Source organism: Anabas testudineus, chromosome 24, assembly GCF_900324465.2.
Source record: "Anabas testudineus chromosome 24, fAnaTes1.2, whole genome shotgun sequence".
Classification (NCBI taxonomy): Eukaryota; Metazoa; Chordata; class Actinopteri; order Anabantiformes; family Anabantidae; genus Anabas; species Anabas testudineus.
The window spans coordinates 8,845,748-8,871,508 of NC_046632.1; the positions used below are offsets into that span (position 1 = coordinate 8,845,748).

General features: G+C 38.6%; 1 protein-coding gene across 2 annotated transcripts; it reads left to right on the forward strand.

Annotated features, from left to right (window-relative positions):
- Positions 1-1,730: 1,730 nt before the first annotated feature.
- hbs1l (HBS1-like translational GTPase) lies at positions 1,731-24,351 on the forward strand. Of its 2 annotated transcripts, XM_026340933.1 has the most exons (18): positions 1,737-1,899; positions 2,538-2,606; positions 3,451-3,585; positions 3,733-3,984; positions 14,685-14,793; positions 15,052-15,302; positions 16,397-16,562; positions 17,190-17,307; positions 18,462-18,608; positions 19,117-19,191; positions 19,319-19,436; positions 19,946-20,014; positions 20,119-20,223; positions 20,469-20,559; positions 20,709-20,817; positions 20,975-21,075; positions 21,403-21,547; positions 21,841-24,351. In XM_026340933.1, the coding sequence occupies exons 1-18, from the start codon at positions 1,857-1,859 to the stop codon at positions 21,850-21,852; spliced, it is 2,115 nt and encodes a 704-aa protein (XP_026196718.1). In that variant the 5' UTR covers positions 1,737-1,856; the 3' UTR covers positions 21,853-24,351. The 2 variants fall into 2 exon arrangements, with proteins under 2 accessions (XP_026196719.1, XP_026196718.1); XM_026340934.1 differs by lacking the exons at positions 14,685-14,793; positions 15,052-15,302; positions 16,397-16,562; ... (9 more) ...; positions 21,403-21,547; positions 21,841-24,351 and adding an exon at positions 5,094-7,611 and having other exon boundaries at positions 1,731-1,899.
- Positions 24,352-25,761: the final 1,410 nt, after the last annotated feature.

Genomic DNA, 25,761 nt, shown 5'->3' on the forward strand with positions numbered 1-25,761 from the left:
TTAAGGTCTGAGATTTTTTTTGAACTACAAAAGGTTATGTTGAACAAGGACAACTACAACTACAACTGCAATTCTAATCTTGAAAGTTAGGCAATATGTTCCATTCCCAATACATATCACGCGATGTTTGCTGCATTTGGTTTTAAAATGTCCTAGAAACATTTCAGTGATGCAAGGGACGAGTTCCCTGTCTGTCACCTGTGACCCTGTAAAAGGTGCATGTATCTAGCTGTTTGTATTTGTATGCATGTGTTCCATGTGTGTATGTGCAGTTGTTTATTTTGACATGTAGATACGCAACTTAAAACTTCAAAACACAGGAAGTGGAATTTTAGAGGGGAAACCTCCACCCACTTAGAGACAGACATGCACGCGCACACACATATGCACAATCTTCACCAAAGGTAAAATTTTATGCAATATAAATAATATATTGTTTGACTCTTCTCCTGATATGAATGACCGTCTTCCTGATATTACTAACCTTTGTCAATTAAGGCCATTCTTCATCAGACTGCCAGTTGGAGCCACTCATTGTGAAAATGTCTTTACAATTACCTAAGAAGACGTCTGTCTTTATTCTGTTCTATTTTTAGAATGGGGAGACACGCCAAGCCTCATATTTCATTTCACCATGCAGATGTGCAAGTGTATACTTCAACTGCATCACTGGTATCAGATTATTGTTTGACATTTTCATCTTCTTCCCTTTCACTGGTACATAGTCTTGTATAGATGAGATCAGGACACAAAGTATCAAAAACCACGCTTGCATACACCTGCACGCATATTTGTGACTATAAAGTGAATCTGTATACAAAGAGCCATTCACAGATAAACAAGTGCATACCCTTGATCTTTTAATGCATATACACAAGCACACAAACACATCTTATTTCTTTCCCCTCTGTGGTAGAAAGGCTGTAGGTTTCTTGTGATACAAAGAAAGTAGGAAAAAATGATGTCACTCATTGGTGTTTGTGCGAGGTGTAGAATGTGGGCTCAGATGGGTTGGTCTCTAACCAGAGGGCATAACCTTTGACAAAAATGGTTTAGACATTCACACCCAAAGATCATAGGGGAGATGGAAGTTGTATATGTGTTTCATGCACGCAGATTCTCTCATGTTTTTTCAATGCACTGTTTATGACCTCTTAAGCTTATTTGCTCTAGTTTGTGCAGAGGGGAAAAGAGCTTTTAAGTACTTTACCGCTATTTATCTGTGATACCGGGTTTCCTTTTTCTTACTAATAACACATCCTAATGTAAGAGTTGTCATAAAACAGAACAGTTTGTCTATATGCTTTCATCACCCTCATCAGAGCCTTAATCTCCATCATTATCATCGTCATGTAGCTTTTATTGACTAATGACTTATACAGCACACTGATAAAACATCTCCTCCTTTTGTGGCCTTAAACATTGATTATAACTATGCAATGTAGACTATATTTTTCTTTTAAATGCATTTCCCTCTTGCTCATTCCGATATTCGTAGCGGATCATTACCATCTCTGCAAACGTCATTCTGTTGTTGTGGGAGCTCTGAGCTCAGGCGGTTTTTAGGGGAGCTGCAAGAGGAAGTGACGTCACGACAAAAGTTGCTTGAAAGCCACTTAATGTAAATATACATATTTTAATGAATATATTTTTGACTAGCAAGCAAAAAATACTATGTGTCAAACTAGCAAAATTTACTCAAAAAACGCTACATTTCAATAAATCTTCTCCCTGAGGTTGATCAGATATTCACTCCGCAGCAGCAATGGCAGCCGGGCAGTGAATAGGACGCATGTCACAACACTTTGTCAGCCGAAAACATTTCCACTGGAGCCGAGAGAAGACACAGCAGTAAAATGTCTCGGCACAGAAATGTCCGAGGTTACAACTACGATGAAGGTATATAACCCTAATTTACCGTTGGTAGCGATATAAACATAGCGGTAAGGCCTCAGACCGCTATAATTGTTAGCCGCTAGGCTACATTTCACTGCTGTTTGTTAGCGTTATAGCTGCAACGTTAGCAGCTAACGCTAGCTAGCAAGATAAGTGCTGTCGTGTAACTTGGCACCAGACACAAAATAAACTGCAAATGAATACTCATACCTGCTCATAAAATTAGGGTTTTAAATCAGTTTTATAACGTTGCAACGTGTTACGTCTCTAACCAATAACAATATTGTAGCTAATGTTTATGTTTTCTAAAGTTAACGACAGCTATTATGCTAGTTTGCTAATGTTCCAGTGTTAGCTAGAAGTGTGAGGTGCCTCCAATTCACCACTGGATATAGTATATTGGCATTTTCTCCCCTTAAAGACTCATTAAGCCTACTGATTTATCAAACCTGTGGTTAAGTAACTGCAGCAAATGCCCTGCGTTACAGCTTGTTTGTTATGCATTATGTAAAGTTGCTGACAAGACAAAGTGACAGCTGTCACATATAACTTTTTGTTTTTACAATGCACTCGCTACATGTCTAAGTAGGCAGAGGAAAGGAACTCATTTGATCTTTAGCTGTATTGTTTATTTTGTCCAGACTTCGAAGACGATGACATGTACGGACAGTCTGTGGAGGACGACTACTGCTGTATCTCACCAGCAACAGGTTGGTATCAGTGGATGCAAGGTTAACTTGGGACACCTATCCTAAGTTCACCATGTCACTGTTAACTTGTATTTAAAAGTTGCATAAACATTCACTACTGCTCAAAAGTTTGGGATTCTGTACAAATCACCTATTTGAAAAATGTTCCTGTTTGATCTGAAGACCTCAAACTCATCTGTGGATAACACCTTCTTCTAGTTTTCCAGTGTCCAATGTTTGTGCTCTTTTGCTTTTTAACAAATCTTTATTGAAGTTTCAGTGACAATACAAATGTTTACATTTAAACATAAAAATAAAGTGCAAATAACACAACAATATAAATATAACAACAATATCATCAATAATATTGACAAGGATCAAAGTAACAGCAAAAACAGGGTTAAAGGTGCAGTGTAAACAGTCAAATGCCCAATAAGAATCAGGGCAGCTGTTGTTCTTTATCCAGAGTTCTTCTTCTTCTTATTTCACGGAGGACTTGTTTGCCTATCTCAGTCTTTTGTCTTTATTGGCCAGTCTGAGATATAGCTTTGTCTTGGCAATTCTGCCATGACGTCCAGCACCCTGAAATCTCATCTTTATACTGACACTGGTGTTTGACATGTACAGTGTAGTGAAGCTGCCAGTTGATGACCTGTGAGTCGTCTTTGTCTTAAACGACACACTTTCAGATACATGTCTTCTTGCACAGTTGTGCATCAGAGCCTGCTACATCTTTTTCTGTCCCTGTTAGAGCCAGTTTGTGCTGCTTCCTAATAGAAGTAGGGTGCTCCCTTGTTTGCTCTATTACACACACACATTTTATAGTTTGTAATTAGCTAAGTAAAGATGTTTTTGTTTTTTTCAGCAAATCAATTCATATACTCACGCCAAGAGAGGCAAGCACCAAAGGAAGAGCCTTTAGAAGAAGAAGAAGAATATGAAGAGGAAGATGTTCCTATGTCCCCTGCTATAAGCCACAACCTTGACCCTCTTGATCAAGGTAACATTATTGTAACATCCATGCAGTAATATCAGATGACCGAAATCTTCTGACTTTTATTTTATTCTAGTTGTATGTGTAATCTAAAACCCTTTTCTAGTTGATAAACACAATATTTGTGTCTAACCATTCTATTGTACTATTTAGCCAAGCTGTATTCCTGTCTGGACCATATGCGGACAGTGTTGGGAGATGCAGTGCCAGAATCAGTTCTGAACCAGGCAGCCATGAGATGTGGATTTGACCCACAGAAGGCACTGGATGCAGTCCTGTCCGAGGACCCTAAAACAGCCCCAGTTACTAGAAATACTAATACAGAGATGGCTTCGCTTGCAGGAGTTGGCCAGGAGAAAGCACCGCTTCCACAGAGAACTAAACAAGACGCTGTGGCTGAGAAAGGTACACCTGGTTTGGAACAAAATACGATCAATTTATTGGTCAGAATTTGTTGTCCTATGTTGTTCTACCATAGTTAGAGAATAGGTAGTGGTTGTTTTCTCTAGTTGTCCTCCAAATACAGCACACGATCTGGAATTGGAATGATAGCAACATTTCGAAGTTAGTTTGTCCATACATGTTTTTTTTATCATGTATCTACAAATAGACATATTTTTCTTTGAAGGAATTATATGTACCTGATTTGATTTGAGTACAAGTACATGTTGGTACAAGTCGGTAACAGTTATGTTTTCAGTCAAAAGTTGCCTAATGTTATAACCTTTCATTAAGTCCAGAGCAGTAGTCAAGTCAGTTTCATTTGTTTATTTTATTTGTTTACCACTTTTCATATACAATGGCAATTTAAGGTACTTCAAAAGCAAACTGATCAATATTGTAAAATCACATTTAGTCAAAATATGGTGAATTAATGTTAAAGAAAAATGTTGACACAGACTGTAAAGTGGGCTTTATAGCCTGTCTGTAGACCTTCACCAGGATGCTCACTTTAATGTACCTAATTATTTGAAAAAGTAATAATAATAATATTATGGCATTGAAATGTGCATTATAACATCATAATAATAAAAATATAGCTATTAAGATATATCTATAGTGCATAGTTGCAACTTACAGAGTCCAGTGAAGATGTAACAGTAATGAAGGAAGCTGTTAGTGTTTTAAAGAAAACAAACATTGTCCAAAAAGAAGGACTTAGGTGTTGTGTTGCAAGACATTGATATAAACCAGGAGACAGAGAAACACAGATCCAGAACTGTTGCTTAATTGACTGATTAGATATTGAGCTAGAGCTGAAAATCTGTATATTCTTTAAAATATACTTAAGCAATAAACAAAATAATGCTCATTAGTATTGTGTATATAAAAGGTCAACAGCCACAGCCTTTGTTCTTTTCATTCAGATGTGTGGGATGACACGTTTAAATCATGCAAATGTTTAACAAAGTGCCTTCTTTCTGTTTTTTTTCCCTTTTCTTGTTTATGGTATGATTTATCTGGTCCTCCTGACTCTCCTCTTTGACAACTGCAATTGGCTTTCGTAAGGTAAGGAGCCTGCCTTTCTGCTTCTCACAAAGACATTACATCCAAGGCACATAACACCCAGACTAATGATTTCAAACATACACATCCATCTGTGCTATCAAATGCACCAAACTTGCGTGACCCCTTATCTCATCAAATGTTTGACCCTGTGTTTGACACCTCTGAAAAACAAAGTTTTATCTCTCTAAATGTTGGCTCGGGTGTTAGCAGTCTAGCACAGCTCATGTCTGAAAATGGACAGAAAAGTATGGGGAAAGAAGTAGCTGATACAAAGCAAGGTTTGGGTGTCCCCTCATTAAGTGCTCTCAAAATAGGACCTAATTCACCCCAGTCCATTATATCCAATCAGAATAGTCTTTCATTTGCAAATTTGGCATCTTTAAATATGTCTTCAGTATCTCACATCTCAGCTCCCTCCCTCCTTTCAGTATCACTCAGTAGTCTGTCGCTTAATAACCCTAAATTAACTGCAAACCCTTCTCTGGTGGTTCCTCCTGGTTTTGGAAGCCTCGGCTCTGCCTTACAGAACAATCAGCACTCTGTGGGAATTGAGACTGGAGGCAGAGCCACAGTGGTTGATCCTAAAGGAAGCTCATCGCTGGCTGATTTAATCCATGAACATTCAAACTGCAGCCCAACCATCAGTAACTCTTTTCCTATTCCCCAAAGTATTGCATCCTCTGTAAAGTGCCAGGGTATCACTGGACCAGCACAACAACTCTCACTATCTGAGCTAGCTTTACAGCACCAAAACAGGGGTTCACACATTCAGTCTCAAACACAGGGCACTGAACGACTTGCAAACATACTTACCTTTTCTAAGCCAACTAACCTTACTTCTACGTGTCTGGGTGGGACTGTGTCACTCTCACAGCTAGCCTTGCAGCATCAAACGAAATGTTCCTTAGCTTCCCCTCAACCTCAACCCATCAGCACTGAATCTGCAAATGCACTGAAACAACCACCTGGCCTCTCTGAGATGCTCTCTTCGTCACATTTGGCTTCTGAAGACAAAGGCAAAACCTCAACCACCTCAAATGGGTCACAGTGCTCTCTCACCTTGTTCCCTTCACCAGAAAAACCAGAGAGACAGGGTGTGTTGGCAGAAAGTACTATAGAGGGTGGCACCAAGTGCAAGCTCGACCACAAACCATACCACCAAAACTTCAAGCTACCTAAGCTGGACCAGGCTATTGATTTGAGCTCACTCATGGCCCAGTCACTTGGAGTGGGCCCTCATCTAATTGACAACGACCTTCCTTCACCGTCTTTTCTAACTCCAGTTTCACTGGGACGGGATGCTTCTGTTTTTGCAAGACCTTCGGTATTTGCGATTACTTTGTCAATTCAGAGCCGCAGACAATCAAAAAGGACGAGGAATATGTTGAAAGGAAAAATAAGAGGAAGCAAGACAGGAAGTGGTTATCAGGCTTTCCTCTGTAAATTGCAGGAGAACCCCAAAGAGCAGCTTAGCTCACTTTCACCAATTGTACCATTCCGCTTTGACACGCCTTCACCGGATGATATTGTCCGTGCTAATCAAAGAAAAGCTTTCACCAGGTGAGGTGAGGCGAGGGGAAAAAACACTAAAGGTTAATTTTTTAACTTTGGACCTCAGAACTCTCTTTTACTCTTTCCAGAATCAACTGAACTTAACTAAGAGCAATGGAGCACTCAGGGTCATCAATACTTACACATCTTTTAACTGTGGCCTGCAATTAGTTATGTAGATTAGCTTTTTGTGACCAACAGCAAATCAGAATTACATAATTTCTCTGCTATTTCACTGCAACAAACTCTAATAGAAACAGTATTATTACAACATTTATGCAAGCAAACGGGTCTTTTGTTGCAACTACTCGGGCAGCTTGAGGAAAAAATATTTAAAAAATAACTTTTATCAAAACTCTCATTTATAGTAAAACATTTTTTCTGTTTTTTAAATCCAAGTCTTATTTTTCTATGCTTAGATGGCCACTGTGTTTTTAATTTTGTATTACAGTAAAGTAGTTAAATCTTAGCCAGAGAAAATTAAAGTATGTATTTGGCACGGCTTCTTTTCTAGGTTTGAGTTGCATGAACCCTCAAAAGGGGGGAAAAAAAAGAGGTTGATTTTGTGTGCAGGTGTTCTGCAGCTATTGGAATATGGATCAGTTAACCATTGTACTGGTTTACTGCTGTCTGTGTTTGAGATCATGGGGTTGACTTTTTGGTTTAAATGACACCTGGAGATTTTCCCATGAGAGCGAGAACACACACGCACACACACTCATACAGGCACACACACAAGTGAACAGTTTTTACTGAAATACTGAAAAAAAAGAAAGTTTAATATGAAAACAAGCATAATAAAGAGTGTACTGACTGAGTTGAAACAAATAGACTTAAGATCAAGTTTTTTTTCCTTGCATTTTCAGAATTTTAATATTATGATGTACAGATGGGTTTGATTATAGATAGGTGTGTCATCATATGCTGCCAGAAGTTAATTTGTCAATTCTGAAATAAAGACGACTGGATTTATGTACTTTGAATGCGCCTCTGTCTGGGCGTGTCCTTTGGGTTGCGTGTGGGTATGTGTCTCAGTATCAAAATAAACCTTTTTTTTGTGCAATTCTACTTTTATTACCAGTAAAACCAGTACTCTGTTTTTTGTTACTATCTAATATAGCAATAAGCCTATAACTAAGAACAGAGTAGTTAACATTAACATTTACATGCATCTGGTGCAATGAATGCAGTTTTTTTTTTTTTTTTCGGGGGTTGGGCCTAAGTCATCTTATTTTTAGTGTGAGTCATTGGTATTGGTTTGAATGGGGAAACTTGCCCTCAAACAAATGATTGTTTAAGACCGTAGACTAAACAAGGTCAGATTCAGGTGTTGGTAGCATCATATACTAAATGGCATGAAAAGCCCATTGTATATCTGACATTGTTACTCTTAAAGTAATCTGTTTGTCAGAAAACTGGTCTCTACTGTAGCTGTGAAGGAGGAGAAGAAGATGAGGACAGATGTCAAACTTTGCTGAAGTTTTTTTGTTTTTTTTTTTTGTTTTTGGACTGCTGTGTTGAATGCTCTTTACATTAATGGGTAGAGTTTAGGCTGCATTTGTGTAAACTTTACACAGGTGCAGAGTGTAGTGGACCCTCCCTCAGACCACTGAGGTTTAAAGAAATGAGAGATGATAAAGACAGTAAGAATACTGACAAGTTAAACGTTAGGTGTCAGGCGGGTTTCTCAGTGTTTGTGTAATGCTGAGGGCATTATGAAATTTGGAAAACAATAGTTGTATTAGAACTGTTGTGGTCTGTGTTATAAGTCGAGATAGGCTCTGCGGGTATATTCAGATTTTGCTCTGCGACAATCTCAAAATGAATAACTGTCTTATTAACAAGTGGGTTTGTCCAGCACCTGTTTTGTCCTTTTTCTCTTAAGGCGAGTTGGTGTGTGGGTTTGAGCAGGAAGCTGCACTCTGGGAGAAAATGTCACCCCAAGCACACGTCGACTCTGCACAGCACCCGATCATCTAACTCTGTGTCTCTTTTACACCACCTACGTAGGAAAATCTGATCATGTCTCTCAACTTTCACAGCTTTGTCAGAGGCTTTGACAGATCAAATCATTTTGTGTCTTTACAGGTTCTGCATTTCTGCAAGGCGTACATGTTGCACAGACATCATTGTTTTGTGATGTGGTGCCAACATTGGAAAATACCATTTTACTCACAATAAGTGGTCAAAAGAAAGCGGGTGCATTTGGACAAACATGGCATCAATACTACCGCTTTGTTGTGGTGCAAAATGTTGAGAGGAAGAAGGGAGAGACATACAACATTTAAATATATTCTGAACTTTGACTCTTTAAATGGAAAAAAGCTGCATTCATATTACCAGAAGACATTTGCAGCGGGCTTGCAGAGTGGCTGGTTAGGTTATTTTTCACTTGCTGTGCTATCGCCGCTTTAACTATAAAGCCTTTTGCTGTGAAATGACATTGAGTAAATATAGATCAATATGTGACAAACATGGAGTGTGGAGTTGACATAGTCTAAAACACAAATAGTCTTGTTGTGAAGTCAATCTAGATGATTGTGTTTAGGGTCATTGCAGAATATAGGTTATTGATCTCTCATGATGTTGGTGACACACTCTTCATAATTCAGTTTTACATCTTCTCCTTCTTCTCTTTCGGCTTTTCCCGTCAGGGGTCACCACAGCGAATCATCCTTTTAATTCAGGTTTACATAAGAATAATTATTTATTTCTAATTAAGCATTGTGATTTTTGTAGGGTTTTGTTTGAATAGTAAATGTTAAAACAATCCAGGGTCATTAACATAACAAAACTCCTTTTGAAAAACTACTTGAAATTCCTTATATGTATTGTTTTTGATGTGGCTGATGCATTGGGTAGAATTAAATGTATTTAGGTTTTTATGTGCATATTTCTTCAAATTCGCCATAAACATCTTTTTGGACTCAAGAATGAACTTGGTCAACATCTAAGTTTAAAAGTGACTGTGACCTCGAATTTGTTCCCTTGTACACAGTATCTCCGTATCATAACTCTTAGCTTTGCAAAGTGGTTGCAACTTGCTTGCTTCAGATGGATGAATACCATGTGTTCATGACAAGGTAGGCATTTATACGATTTGATCACTGGCAGAATCAACACACCTAAATTGAGATGAAAAAGCTTCCTGTGCCACACAGTATGTGGAATTTAAGAAAATGAGAAAAAAAAGAAAATAAAATTGGAAAACGTCTGTATCAGAGATACAGAAAATCATTGTCTGAGCAGTTCTGTACTGTGGAAGGAATAAAGAGGCAGTGGTTCAGGTTTCATGAAATTAGGAGCTATTAAATCTTTCTACAACTAAATGGTTCAATTAGAGAATGTGGTCACTTAACAATAGGTGATGTTATTTTTTTTGGCTCAAACAGGATGATACTGGACAGACCTGGACTTGAATAGAAACCCTGAGAGGAACAGTTCTGCATTCTTTCTTACTAAAGTACTAAAAGCTAAAGAAAACAGTGAACTATTCACTATCCTTACTATGTCTTATTAGTGTATCAGTATCTGTGTATGAATCACCACGCATGAACTTCAGCTATACCTTGAGAAAATGTAAGACTGTCTGCATGACTGGATTTTGCATGAGGTCTGACATGTAGGAGTCACATAACAGGCTTATGACTCATAATCCAGATTTTAATAATATCATTTGCAATTATTTGCAAACTTTTGCTTCACAGAATGATCAAAAAACCTTCTGGGGAATATAGATTGACTGCCCTTTCTCTCCTTTGGTAAATCCAGATGTTTAGTGATGTCTTTTCAACTTAGTTTAACAGGAGATGGAAACTAAATGGAAAGTGGATGCCTCACAGAATAGGATGTCTTGTTTAATTACTTTGTTGAACAGTGTGAGGTAGATTTGTGTTCACATGATCATTGTGCTGTAGATGAGGGACATAAATCTCACTTAAGTTCTGTTTTGAAATCTGTCTGTAAACATAACACTAGGTGAGAGTTCTCGAGTAGCTGATATGACTCAAAGTGCATGTCTATTGAGTAGGTAGATGTAGAGGATGAGGAGAAAGATGTCTTATGAAATAGTGAGTGGTGGTACCAACATTTGTGTGCGAGTCATTTTGAAAGGGGTCAGATCCTACCCTGACCCCCCCCTCCACATCTAATTTGGGGGGAATTTTCATTCATGTCTTCATTGATTTTTGTATTTTTAAAAATCTTAATGAAAATCTAAATTCTAGTTTTGTCTGCAGATAAAACTATTATTTTACAGCAGAATAGAAACAAGCTATGATGTGTAAGCGAGTGTCACCGTATGGGTTTCAATTCCTGACAAATCTGTGACACATGGGTTTTCTCTACTGAACTAGTTTGAAACAGAACATGACAAAAGTGAGCAGAGACACAGCAAAGTTTAACACAGTCATACCGGCTCAGCTCAAATACTGTACTTTCCCCCCTTTTCCCCCATTCTTTCCCCTACATTGTGCCTATGACATAAATGCAGCACTTGTCTTTGGCCTTTAGCGGCCTCAAGTGGTGGGCGACTCAAAATTAAAAAATATCTTTTAAATTATTATTATTGTTGTTATTATTAGTCTTAAATTGTTATGGATATCTGTTTAAATATTGGTTTTAGAAAGTATTTTCCTGAAAATTCAGAGCGCCTGTCTAGTTTTCTCTCCATTGCTCTTACTATTTGTCTCTCTTGGTTCTCTTACTTGAACAACCACCTTGCCCTGCGAAGCTGTCAGTCACCCCATTACCTTCTCTTTCAACTTGAGCCTTTGAGGAGGAAGGGGGGCTGTGGGGGTTATATTTGCATATCCTGGGTGGACTCCTCTTATCCTGCTCTCAGTTGTGCCCTCAGGCCAAGGTGTACAGATGACTCACTCAGTCTTATTCACAGCAAGGGTCTCTTGTGCTAGAAATCCTGGATGGGAGGACACCAGTTGTTTACCTGCCAGTCCAAACAGTGTAAAGAGATCCTCCTCTCAGCCTCAGAACCTGATTGCTCTGTATAGTTGTTCTCATGCTGCTCTTCTGTTAATGCTGCCCTTAGGTTAGCCCAAATACAATTATCTGGAAAGTTGGTTGTTTGCAAAGGTATAACAGTGTTTTGACAGAGTACATGGCTGGTAATTTAAAAAGAATTGTTTGTTGCTTAAGACTTTAGGGGTGTGTATTAGGTTGGCTCTGTTTGTTTTACCATAGGTTAAAGAGGCTTATCAAAATCTAAAAAAGCTATGCATTTTAAACTAGTATATTTTAAAATGTACATTAGAATTAATGTCCTGATTATATATTATATCACTTAAAGTAATGTAATGAGATCATTTGTATCACAGCTGATGAAGTGAATAGCAAGTTAACGATTGGTGTCCTGTTTAAAACAGGTGGTAGAAACCTCCACGTCACTGTAATAGGGACAAGAAAAGCCCCCAGCTGCAGGAAGAACCAAAATTCCCCAGAGAGTTTTTTTTTTCTTTTTGCTTTTTTCCATCTCATGTTGCTGCTTACTGCAGGATGGATAACCCTGTAATATTGCCTATTTAGATGATGATGGTCTTGAAAATGTTGCCTTTTCTGCATAGTACCATCTCTTACAAGAATACGTTTTTAGAACTTTGTTTGTAGAAATCTATTATCAATCAATCTCTTTTTATGTGCATCTAGCTAGTTTGTTGAAGTTGTAATTTTGTTATGCATGATAAAGGGTTGGTTATCCCCTTTTTTCCACCTTTTGAACAACTGTGGATCAGTGTGTGGGAATTAACAGCACATACGTGCCATTACTTTAAAAAGATAAAACACTTTATTCAGAGTGCTTTGAGGTGCCTGACTTGAGTATCGGTGTTTCAGAATGAAAGGGACTTTTTTTCTCTAATGCAGGGCCAGTCATTCAGAGAATGCTAGGTTAGAGAAAGTCCATTAATAATTCAGTTGAATCTCACCCCCTTTCCTCTCATTTTCTCTCAGGGTATTTTTTTATGATGAACAAACAGTATGAAGCATGCAGGGCCATACATAAGAGATTTAGTGCAATTTAGGCAATGCCCATGTTGTAGATGTACAAAAATACCTTTGAAAACATGAACAAGTCGTAGATAACAAACATCAAAAGGGTATAAACTACTGAGCAGAATTTTCTTGATTGATAAAGGACTATGATGAAATGTTGAATTCAAGTCACTCTGCAATGTGGGGGTTTGTTCTGCTTGGGAGATAAATTATATAATGAATAAAATGAGATTTGTGTTTTAACTTGTAAAAACTCAACTAAATATCTAGCATTTGGAGGTGTTTATTCGTTGTGTATTGCAGATATATATACTATATCAGTTTGTTCTAATTGTGTGTGTGTGTGTGTGTGTGTGTGTGTGTGTGTGTGTGTGTGCGTGTGTGTGTGTGTGTGTGTGTGCGTGTGTGTGTGCGTGTGTGTGTGTGTGTGTGTGTGATGCACGTATTCACCTCCAGCCCTGCACTGTGCTGAGGTGACACCTTTACAAAAGATTCATTCTGTGAAATGCTGTGTCACACTGATCTATTTACGTGGAGAGAGGAGACAACGGCCACTTCTGAAATTAACCCTTTCTAAGCCAGGATGCCATTGTCATACACATAGACACAGATGCACAGTGTGCTGCAGGCTTGGCTGTGCAGCCCAACATAAATGAATCAGTAGGTTGATATGACTGGGACTGGTGGCCATTTGGGACTGGGATGACAAAGCAATGACCTCAACAAGCCTCCTTGCAGAATACGAACTTCCATTCAGTTAGATAGAGGCTCAGAGTGCAACTAATTGCAACATATACTTACTCCTAAGAATATGTTTTTTATGCTAGTAAAGAGCCAACAGTGACCAGGAAAATAGTCAAAACTTGCATATTCTTTACATGTCCTAATTATAGTCTTTCCAAGTATTTTTAATACTACTGTCGGCAGTCTTTTCACAAATGGGAGTTGATCATTTTAAAATATAACGCTCACATCTCATGTTTAGACAAAGATTATAAAAAAAGTTTTACATTAAGATAGCATCATATAGTAACCGTGGTTTTAGAGGATGAACAGAAATGTGAATAAATTCTTGTTCTTATTCTACCTATGAGAAATGGTAGCAACAGTTTACCCATACATAACTGTACTATAACCTCAGAAAGGCTCCTACACCTTTTGCAAAGTTTGGGTTAATTAATAGTAACTGTCTAAAATGATAATTTTTGCCCTTTCATTCACATCCCTCATGACCTGTAATGAAGAAAATATGGTTTTGAATTAATGAAAGTATTCTGACCCCTAATTTAGTACTTTGTGCAAGCCTCACTGTAATAGGGTCTTTCTACAGATGTTTTCTAATTCAACCGGTATACTAGAGGACAGTCAGGAGAGTTGTCCTAAATTACTTAAGTGTTGTCCTCTCTCTCTGCCTCTGGGTATTTTTGTGCTGGAAGGTGAACTATCAGCAGACTCCAAGGTTATCTGTGCCAGGGAGCAGGATTTCTTCAACGTCTCGGTATTTAGCTGCACTTATCGTTCCGTAATTCTTACAGTCTCCCTGTTTTCCTGCTGGGATGCACCTCATAACGTGATGCCATTATCACTAACACACTTGACCACAGGGATGGTATGAGCTAACTAGTGTTCACCAGACATAGTGCATAAGTTATTTGTCTGACCTTTGTCCTCTTGCTCTCAGAAGTCTTTAAATGTTGTTTCACAAACTCCAAGAAGGCTAGTATTTGCCTTTTACTAATAATAGCTTCTAATTACCCACACTACCACAAAGCCCTGATTAATGGTGAGGGACAGACATGGCCGTCCTTCCAGTAGCTCCCATGTCTGAAGAGAACATCTGATGTTGTGTGGGAGTCATGTTGAGTTCTTGGTTTCCTTTTTAAATAAGAATGTCAAAAAGGGTCTTGACTTTCTGAAGCCACTACATAAACCACTCATTTCTATGCCCTTTCTTAAGTGGAAAAAATGCATTATGTTCCTGTGGTCAGAGTGAGTCATTGTTTTTAAGCAAGTGTACATTTTGTTTCTCTCCTCCTCAGCTAAAAGCAGAGATGCATTGAGCAATAAACTGGAATGTGAAGTGGTACCCAAAGTGGCCCGTATGACTGTCTCTGGCAAGAAGCAGACCATGGGCTTTGATGTTCCCAGGTACCTAACATACATCTGGATATATATACATGTTGTCCTCATTATACATTAAACAAACATGACATGATGACTTTACATTTGGATGCATGAGCACTTTAACCTGAATGCCTTTAGTCTAGATAAGCAACCTCTTTAGGACTACATCATTGCTGCTTTTGCTTTTGGAAGCTTAGTTTATGTATAATTTATTAAATTTTACTCTTGCAGACTAGTACATTTTTTCCCTCATGGTTAAACCTCTTCATGTTCTCTCCTTAGCACAGGGGAGAACGGGACAACCACTGCTTCAGTACGCCGAGGTGCCAGCCCCGAAAATGCTGCCGTAATGCCTGCCACAGAGGTCATGTCCAAACGTCCTGAGACCCCATCTAAAGGGTCAAATGGCGAGGAGCCTTCCACAGTTCCCACTCCAGGCCGCTCCTCTGGAAAGGCTCGGCAGGCAATCAATATCAAGGCTGAGCTGGAGAAGAGGCAGGGGGGCAAACCTCTCTTAAATTTAGTAGTCATAGGTAGGAGGAAATAAATAGAAAATGCATACTCTACATTTAACTTTATTTCATCAGAAATTGCACAATTACAAGGAATGTAAAAGTCTATTCTGCACAAATAAGATTGAAAAAACCTTCTCACTTCTGTCATCATACCACAATTTCTTATTGGTTTAACATCCTACAGCACACAGAGGAAGTACTGCTTGTTTTGTTAAGCAAAATGTAGTACTTAAGCATTTCTTAGACTGGCCATTTTTGGTGCTTTAAAAAAAGCTAAGAAACTACAGAAACTACAGCACAGGAAAGTCTGTAGTCATTTCATCACTTACATTTCTAGTACAAGGGTTTTGCATATTTAGACACAAAAATAGAGTTTAAAGTTTTTACTTTAATTTTTATTTTTAAAAAAAATTCAATTTTGTTTTTTTATATTTAGAACAGTATGTATGCCATCCACATCAAAATATCCAGACATTGCAGCATGCAAATAATATATACTTTTTGCATGTATGCGCAATATACAACTTAAGCCATTTACAACCATCTGAAATTTTCACATAATGTTCAGTGAATCACTTTTAATTCTCCCTCTTTGCCCTTGCTTAGTGTGCAGATGTTTAAGCTTAATAGCGGTAAATGTATCAACTGCAGACCAGCACAGTTGCTCAATCATATTTTCTCATTCTTAGTTACACCAGAAAAAGTGACTTGATAGTTTCAGAAGTGCAGATGATTCTAGTTTCCCACAGCCTGTGAAACCTTTCGTTACCATGGTCCCTTCCCCCTCTCACCCATAATCCTTGTTCCCATTTCTGTCTGCCTCCTTGCAATTGTGCAATTCCTCTGGCCATCTGTGGCTTCCTTTTGCCATATCTTATATTCTCTTTAAGACCTGCCTATCTTATCTCTCATGCTATAATCTTCCTGTCTTTCTTGATCTCTCTCTGGTGCTGTGCCCCACCCTCCAAGTCACTTTTTCAATCACTTCCTTTTGTATTACATCCTGAATTTCTTAGAATTATTTTATAAAAGGTGGTGTGCCCTACATGGCAGCGACTGCACCGGTTCCTGATGTTGTTGTAGACTTGACATTGTTTCCTCCTTCTCTACAGGTCATGTGGATGCAGGTAAAAGCACGCTGATGGGCCATCTGCTTTATCTGCTGGGCAACGTCAACAAACGCACCATGCATAAGTACGAGCAGGAGTCGAAGAAGGCAGGAAAAGCCTCCTTTGCCTATGCTTGGGTTCTGGATGAAACTGGCGAGGAGAGGGACAGGTACACTTTGGAGTGAAAGCACCGACAGAAAAATATGCACTTATGCAATGCAAATGCTCACCAAGCTGCCTCTTACAGTTCATAAACAGATTAAAACAGATGAAGAATAGACAAATTTTCTTGTCCGATTACTGGTGTACTGAAACTAGTGATGGAGATCATAATCTTATCCTGGATGCGATTTAGAAAAAATATCTTTCTCGACAGAACGACCAAACCTTCTCTGTAATAATGTCATGATAAATACCTGGACACCTTTTGACGGAGGAAGTGTTATTGTTAAAAATGTGTCCCTGTTTGCCCTCTCTCTGTTGTTGTTACCAGAGTGAAACAGAAGCGTGCCAGAAACAGAAAGTGACTTGGGTGGGAATGCGTATTCATTTATCAGTAAATACTGAAGCGTAATACAACATCTGACTGTACAACATCTGACTGAGAGCCTCGCCCACTAACCGAGGATTTGACTCCATGTCTCCGTATAGGGCGGTGCAGCTGCTCGCACCATTCAGCGGATTGTTTTATTTACAATATTATCACACCTATTCTCACTTCCACTTGTTGATTATGAAAAAAAAATAAGATTTTCTTTTTTCTTTTTAAAAAGACTTAATTATTTGTTTTCTCCAGGGGTGTGACAATGGATGTGGGCATGACCAAGTTTGAGACCAACTCTAAAGTGGTGACCCTAATGGATGCACCAGGACACAAAGACTTCATCCCCAACATGATAACAGGAGCTGCGCAGGTATAGCAAGTCTAGCAGCCCGCACTGTGAATCTAAACCAACACAGTGAATGAGATATCTACAGTGATTGAGTGTTTGTTACTACGTTCAAAATGACGATGATGCAGGACCAGGTCAGAAAGTTTAATGTACAGGTCTGAATAGTTCACTACTGTAGACGAGTGCAACTGATATTTCTAAGCAAAATTCTGCTCATTGATTTGCAGCATGGCTAACAGAGACCTAATAGATACCGACATTAAAAAGTTAACTAGCAGGCTCTAAAGAGTGTTTAAAATTCTCAGGTGAATTGTCTTATATGTACATTATATCACCAGGCTCTCATATAGTGTAATGTGCTTAATAGTGATCTTTGGGTCTGCCCCACATGTACATTAAGAGCCAACTGCAATAAGCCTCTTGCATCTACGATATTCATGGTGAAACCAAGCATCTCTCGAACTTTGCAAAGCTCTCGATTAAAATTGTTCATTTCCCTCCATCACACCCTCAATGTGCCACGCCCGTCAGCAAGATTTGAAAAAACTTTCGTGGTTTTGGGTGTTGTTGTGTCAAGGTGCTTTTGCAGGCATGGGTGTGCTTGTCTGTCACTGTTTTTGGGACAGTAATGTAATTTCTCTTTTTACCTTATGACTGTCCTCACGTTTAGCTTCATCATAAAGTGACTAAGGGGTTTCTGTTGTAAGCAAATTCAGGTGTCAGTCAGAAATGTACTCTGGCGCTAACATTTCTCAGCCTCTAAATATCTCCAGTAAATTTATTACAAACAAAAAATATATTTTATATATTAGAATATTTTAGCATTTGTACTTGTATGTACAAGTTAAAATATCAGTTATTAAGAAAAAACAAAAAAATGAGTTTACATATTGTCTAGATTGAAGACGTATTTAAAAGGAATAAAAGAACTACAGTTTAACTACAGTTATCTTAAGTTCTTGTATTACCCTCTGTGTGGTTTATTAATGCTATTAAACCTTACTAATACCGTGGACTCAAAAGCCTCAAAGAAGCCCTCAAAGTTTACAAAGGTGTATAAAACATCAGAATTCAGCTGTTGAGTTGATCTAAAGGTGTCTGAATTCAATGCTGCGTCTGCCTCAGCATCGAGAAGTGGATGTGGGTCTTAACTTCCCTCTCTGGTCTCTCTCCAGGCTGACGTGGCCGTGCTCGTGGTGGATGCCAGCAGAGGAGAGTTTGAGGCAGGCTTTGAGGCAGGTGGTCAGACCCGAGAACATGCCCTGTTGGTGCGTTCCCTGGGCGTCACACAGATAGCCGTGGCTGTCAACAAGATGGACCAGGTCAGATGTGCTTCATATTACTCACCCATAGTGGTGTGTTTAGTTTTCGTAGGTGTTAATCTTTGTCATTATTGATCTATCTGAAAATGATTTCCTTGCTTGTTTATCAGAAAACATGGAAAATGTGTTCCATATGCACAAAGCGATCAAGCTATCAAACACCATCAAAACAAGTCTAATATATTTTTTCCACAACATTTACACTTGCTGTTCTGTAAAATGGCAAGCTACAATATATTCTATGTATGACAAACTGTGGACTTGACTAAAAAGGACATTTGAATTCACTTCTGATGTTTCAAATCAGAAGATTTCCCTAAGTTTATGATTTAACACTTCTGAATGTTCCTGTCTTGAGAGAAGGCCACCTTAGGGCACTGTGTGTGATTTGTATTTTTGTTTCCTATAAGCATTGGCATGTTGCTGATACGTTTCCATTTCAAAGCCATGCTAAAGGGGAAACTTTCTGTCTGTGTTCCTTTTTCCTTTATGTGTGTGTACAAATCAGGTAAACTGGCAACAAGAACGTTTCCAGGAAATTATTTCCAAACTTGGTCATTTTCTTAAGCAGGCAGGATTCAAGGTGAGTTGGCACCAACCGGCTTTTCTTCTTGACATTTCAGAATATTAGTATCACTGTTTTAACTTTATTTTACAGATTTGTCCTTTGACTTTCTTTTGTTTCATTTTGTCTTTATCTGTTGTTGCAGGACGCCGATGTTTTCTATATCCCTACCAGCGGCCTGTCAGGAGAAAACCTCGCCACCAGGAGTTCAGTGTCACAGCTCACCTCTTGGTATTCTGGACCCAGCCTGTTGGAGCAGATTGGTAATTTACATTGGCATGGTATAAGCTGCCTGAAGCTTTTAGTGCTGTTCACAGACATAGACATAAGTCCTAGACAAAAGTAAAAAAATTAACAATGTGCATTTTTGTCCCCTTTTCATCACGACACATGTACAAACACAAGGTATTTTAAGACTTTGCTGTCATCTTTCAACTATCAAATACACACAAATTTTTCAAATATTGTCACGATACTGAAAACACCGATTTCGGGTGGATAATTACTTTGAATTGAGTCACTGAAGCAGATAATGACTAGTGGATAACAAGAAATGAATTACAAGTTTTTTCACAGTATCTCCGGATGATGAGTCCGCACTCATCATCCGGAATCATGGCCAGTAAGAGGACCGGCATTATTCATCCAGTACCAATGAAAGTGATTCACCACCTCTAGTCACCAGTCGTCTCATAATATTTCCCAGCTTTTCTGTTCCTCATTGTTTTTCTAATTATTTTATTGTCTTCCGTAATTCTCTTTTCTGTCAAAGATGCCTTCAAAGCCCCGCAGAGGTCTGTAGACAAACCTTTCAGACTGTGTGTCTCAGATGTGTTCAAAGGTAAATACATACTTGCATCACCATCTGAGGTTTCAATAATGTCTCTTTTCATTTCTCTTTTTCTAATTTGAAGAGATTGCTGATGTTGCATTTTCTTCTTCCAGACCAGGGTTCGGGCTTCTGTGTTACAGGCAAGATTGAGGCAGGTTATATTCAGACTGGAGACAAAATTCTGGCTATGCCTCCCAATGAAAGCTGCACCGTCAAAGGTATGCACTGGTGTAACGTTTTCTTCATCGACAGCAATATAAAGACACCAAAGTGTTTCTTGAGTCGTGTTTTAAATGACTAATCCTGAAGTAGGTTTAAAAGCTAACTCTCGTCACATCTTGATTATTATCTGCAGTAACAGCTTTTTGTGCACCATAGTGTGGATGACTAAAGTGAGTGGTGATGCACTGAAATACTGCCATCCTGTGGTAATTGGGTGACTCATCCTGTGTCTGTACTGCAGGAATTACTCTGCACGATGAGGCTCTGGACTGGGCTGCAGCAGGAGACCATGTCAGCCTGACGGTCACTGGCATGGACATCATCAAGATCAAGTAAACACATAAGCATATTTATATACATATATTAATTAACAGTAAGACCAGTTTTACTTTTATAACACTTATTTCATGTGTTGTTCTGATTTGAGCTCCTGGTTTTTGTTTGTTTGTTTTTTATATTTTCTGTTAATGCCTCCTTCCAGTGTTGGCTGTGTGTTCTGTGATCCCAAGAAGCCTATTCGAGCCTGTACTCGATTCAGAGCCCGAATTCTTCTTTTTAACATTGAAGTTCCCATCACACAAGGCTTCCCTGTGAGTGCAAGCAAAAACACTCACCCCATTTTCATGCTGTAAAAGCATTTTAATAGTAATTCCAAATACAGGCTCAGTTTCCATCTTTATTGCCATTTGTATGTATATATTTGTTGTAACTGTTGTACTGTCTCTGTGTGTGCTTAATGTATTGAAGGTACTGTTGCATTACCAGACAGTCAGCGAGCCGGCCACCATTAGGAAACTGGTTAGCATTCTACATAAGAGCAGTGGTGAAGTCCTCAAGAAGAAACCAAAGTGAGTTTTGGAAGAGGGACATTGTATTGCATTTTGCACTACAGTACAACTAGATATGAGATTTTTTTTCTACTGTCTAGCATTGTTTGTAGTTATTTTGTATAATTAAAACAGTGTGGCAGATAGGAGGAAGCAGGAGTCTTTGCCAGGAACTGGAAACCCTTGTTTGTCATTGCTACTTTTTGTTACATTGAATAACGTTCACCGGCACAATTGCTGTCACAAATCCAAATATAACACCTACTTGCTCAAGAAGGGCTTCATATTACTTACTCACTTAATTAACTTTAATAATTCAAACAAACAAAATTTTTTGTTTCTGCTAAGGTGTTTGAGTAAAGGTATGAATGCCATAGTTGAGATCCAGACCCAGAGGCCGGTGTCTTTAGAGCTGTACAAGGACTACAAGGAACTGGGCCGCTTCATGCTGCGATATGTTGGCTCTACCATTGCCGCAGGGGTCGTCACTGAGGTAAAGTGCATCTTCACATATGGATCGGGTGTTATTGCATAAAAATTACTGATTAGCAATTACCAAACGTTATGAGCGTGCAAACCAAACTCAACTCATGTAATACATTTAAAGTCTTAACTGGAGCTACTTTTTAATCCTAAGCAAATTGTATTAAAAAACACTGAAAATCTGAAAAGCACTGCATCAACGAATCACTCTTTTGAGATGACTTTAGCTGTACTTCTGTTTTCCCCTTTTCTTTGCAGCAGCAGCATCCTTAGTCAGTTTCCTTTCATTTTTCCCTCCTGCAGATCAAAGAATGAAGATCATTTCACACAGAGCCGATCAAACCTTGCTCTGAAGACTGCATGCGCCCAGAGACAAAGTGCAATTCCTCAAAGAGATGTCACTCATAGACACATCCATCCATCTCTCCATCGCTTGCAGCAGCTTCTTCACCTGACTGCTCCGCGCAGCACCAACTGCACAGATACCAACCATGTGGCAATATGCTACCAAATAAGGTCACAGTGCATAGAAGAGCTCTGACATCCTGATGCAATGATGTTGAGTACTCAGCTGCCCCCTCTCTTTTATCAAGCCAAATCACTACTAGAATCTGACTCTTGAAGGCCACACTCAGAATTCCACAGTGATTATTTTCACTGTACTATCCTGTAAGGAAGGCTGGCTATAAATCTTGACTTAACCCTGATGTAGATAAATTAACTCGCCTCCTTTGACGAATGGATGACATTGGCTCTCTGTTATATTGAAAGAAGCGAAAGAGCAAGTTCACATTTCTCTATCTTACTGCAAACGCTAATACAAGGATTTAGCACCCAGTTTACATCATAACTTTTTTTTTTTCCATTATATCTGTCTCTCAATCAAAATTGCTGACCTTAAGTAACTAATTTTAAACGCAGACAAATGAAAGACTGAGATGTTATGTGGGAGGTGAAGGCAAAACATTTGTTGTTTTTACCATAAATATGTTTGCATCTCAAATCTCCTAGCTAGGGGGACAAAGGTCTATAGACATAAAATATTTTCTGTAGCCAAGTAGTTTGTGAACAAAAAAGGGAACTTTTATTTTGAGAGAAACAATATTAATTTATGTTAACAAAAGATGGATTACTACATGCTTCCACGAGTGGGATTTTCAGTAAAGCAGCAAAATGCTTTTTGAAAGGCTGCTCCTTCTTTTTTTCTTTTTTTTAAGACTCGGCTGAATGGAGGTGGAACGTTGAGGCTGCATTTCTGTTTCTCCATGTGTTATATCAGACATGTTGGTGAAGATGGTGTGAAGGAAGATTACGTTAAATGAACATGACATCAGTAATATTTGGTTTGAGTTTTGATTTAATCAGTTTTAAGTGTCTCTTTCTGTTCAACTAAATTTACTTTTTAAAAAAATCGTATTACCGGTTAATTGCAAAATGTTCTTTTTCAGCCTTTTAAGTTTGGTACACTGGTAAGAAAAAGTTTGGAAACACTAAGACAATATTCGAATTTCACACTGAAATGTAAAACAAGTACTACTAAAACACACAAGATGTGTTGTAACAATTAAACCAGCACGTAAATTAACTTGAAACTCCAAACTGTCATTTACTTGTCAATATTAAACTTAAAAGCTTTGAAACTTTTTTTTTTTTCAATAGGTGTGGATTGTCGTAAATGGATCATCTCAATAAGCTCATGTCCAGTAAACCAATAATATTAGTTTATATTAAGTAAAGAAGGTTATTCTTTATGAAATATAACTAAGGAAGATTTAATTATAATGTGTACACTGTAGTCTCCAAAAACATCCAATCAAGCCAGATGATGCAGTGGAAGGCACATCTTTGCAAGAAGACGAGTACTCATGAGCGTCCTCCGTGAGAAACCAGTGAGTAAGAGAATCAGGTCAGCTGGAAAATTTGAAGAAAAGGTCACAGTTGACTGAGATGACTGGTACCAAATCATCTGGACTGATGCATCCAAGTTTTAGGTTTTAGGATTCAATCAAAGAGCATACAGTACAGAACTGAGACACAGAGCTCATGAAAATGCAATAGATGTCTGGCTGAGACCATCAGTGAAGCATAGAGGTGCAAACCTCATGATTTGGGGCTGCTTGGGCAATGGGAGAGTGGGAGATCTGCTTTGTGTGGAAGTCACAGTTCTCCGTTAGTATGGATACCAAGCATTCTTCACCCAGTTGTATAAGAACGTTTTGGAGAAGAAAGTAGCTGCTGGAAAACTGTGATGGCTTGGCCAAGTGATTGACCAGATCAGAGCTCAATGAGTTTAGGAACACTGTCCTACCAGCATAGCAGACCTTTGGGAAATATTGCAGAGGCCACAGGGGAAATCACACTTCATGGGCAGGTTTGTTTGTTGTCTGTGCTTATATGTCCTTAAAAATGTTTTTTGCCTGTTTTGTGAGCAATTTTCAACCATTTAATTTAATAAAACCCACAAAAAACAATAAGAATACTAAAGTGCGTAGGTGTTTCCAAACTTTTTCTTGCCAGTCAATTGCAATGTCAGTGTTAGTAGGAAGTGAGAATATAGAGGTGATGATTTCCCGTCAGGTTTGTCAGTGACAACACTTCTGGAGTGGAAAGCACCAGACACATCTCACTAACACTGTCACTGAGAGTGCAATGAAGAAATTTGCAAAACCATATGTTCAACAAGCTAAATAATTTAGGTTGAATAACCTACATTTTTACAATGGTCATAGCAGAACTTAAAGAGCAAAGACTGAAAAGTTGCTGCACACTTTTAGTCTAAAAAGGTGAGGGAGAGATAAAAGACAAAGAACCTTTTCTGCACAGATCTGAATTTAATTACCTGGCACATAAATACACTGCCAAAATGACACCACCTGAATTTAACTAAGCAAATAGGTAAGAACCTCCCATTAGATAATTACTGCATGGATGGTTATTTTTCAGTTGGCAACAAGTTATTTAGCGACTAAAACTGGTTTAAGGACTGTCCCATGCATTAATAACAACTGAAAGGATCGCCTTGAAATGTCTGTCAGAAAAAAATCTTTAATGATTGTGATTGGCGAGCTCTTAAACATTTGGTGAAATCTAATCGTAAAATAACAACAGGAATGGAAGAAGGTCATGTGGTCTAATGAGTCCAGATTTACCCTGTTCCAGAGTGATGGCGGCATCAGAGTAAGAAGAGAGGCGGGTGAATTGATGCACCCATCCTGCCTAGGATCTACTGCACAGGACTGTGGGGGTAGTGCTATGATCTGGTGTTGCTGCAGTTGGTCAGGTCTAGGTTCAGCAACATTATGTATCCAAACAAGGAGGTTAGCTGACTTCCCAAACATACTGAATGACCAGGTTATTCCATCAATGGATCTTTTCTTCCCTGATGACAATGCCAGGATTCATCAGGCTCAAATTGTAAAAGAGTGGTTCAGAAAGCATGACATCATTTTCACACATAGTTTGGCCCCACAGAGTCCAGACCTTAACTCCATTGAGAATCTTTGGGGTGGGCTGGAGAAGACTTTCCTAACATCAATACAAGACCTTGGCGAAAAATTAATGCAGCTATGACCGGGAATAAAAGTTTTGACATTGCAGAAGCTTATTAAAACAGTGTCACAGCGCACATGGTCATCCATGTCATGAACTCAGGAAAGTGTGTGTGTGTGTGTGTGCGTGCATGAAACTTGCCTAAAGGTAGCCCTGTGACACAAACAAACTTTGAATTTTGTCATTTTCAAGCTGTCAGACAGCCTAATGCATCTGTGGAAATGTTAAGCTCATGCTATTAATAATAAATAAAAATGCTCATCAATATTTATCTTGTATAACTAACTTGTACAACTTTCATAGTTGGGCCCTGACATCAGTGATAAATACTGCAAAATTATGATGTGCAAGAGTCAAAGGTCTCAAAAATCATGATTTTCCTGGTGATGATGTTGTTAGTGGTGTCCTGCACTGTCCATAGTCCCACCTGAAGGATTTCTCATCTGTTTGTGTTTGTGTCTGCCACAGGATGGCATTGTTCAGCGCACATGCAAAGTCATAACTTAATTAGCCCACACAGATGGGTACATGTACTGTATGTAGGTGCACTTGAGACACCTACATACATGAGACGTGTTATCACAACACAGCAGAAATACCAGTAAGTAATTGTAAATATGGAAGTGAGTGCAAAGTATGGTACAGCAGAAAAATGTTTGGTTTGTGTTTTCAAAA

Bases quoted from the DNA above. Each gene is read 5' to 3' on its own strand.
- hbs1l (XM_026340933.1), top strand. From the start codon at position 1,857: ATGTCTCGGCACAGAAATGTCCGAGGTTACAACTACGATGAAG. The intron at 15,303-16,396 runs GTAGGAGGAAAT...CCTTCTCTACAG, and splicing joins CTTAAATTTAGTAGTCATAG to GTCATGTGGATGCAGGTAAA. The intron at 19,437-19,945 runs GTAATTTACATT...TTTCTGTCAAAG, and splicing joins CAGCCTGTTGGAGCAGATTG to ATGCCTTCAAAGCCCCGCAG.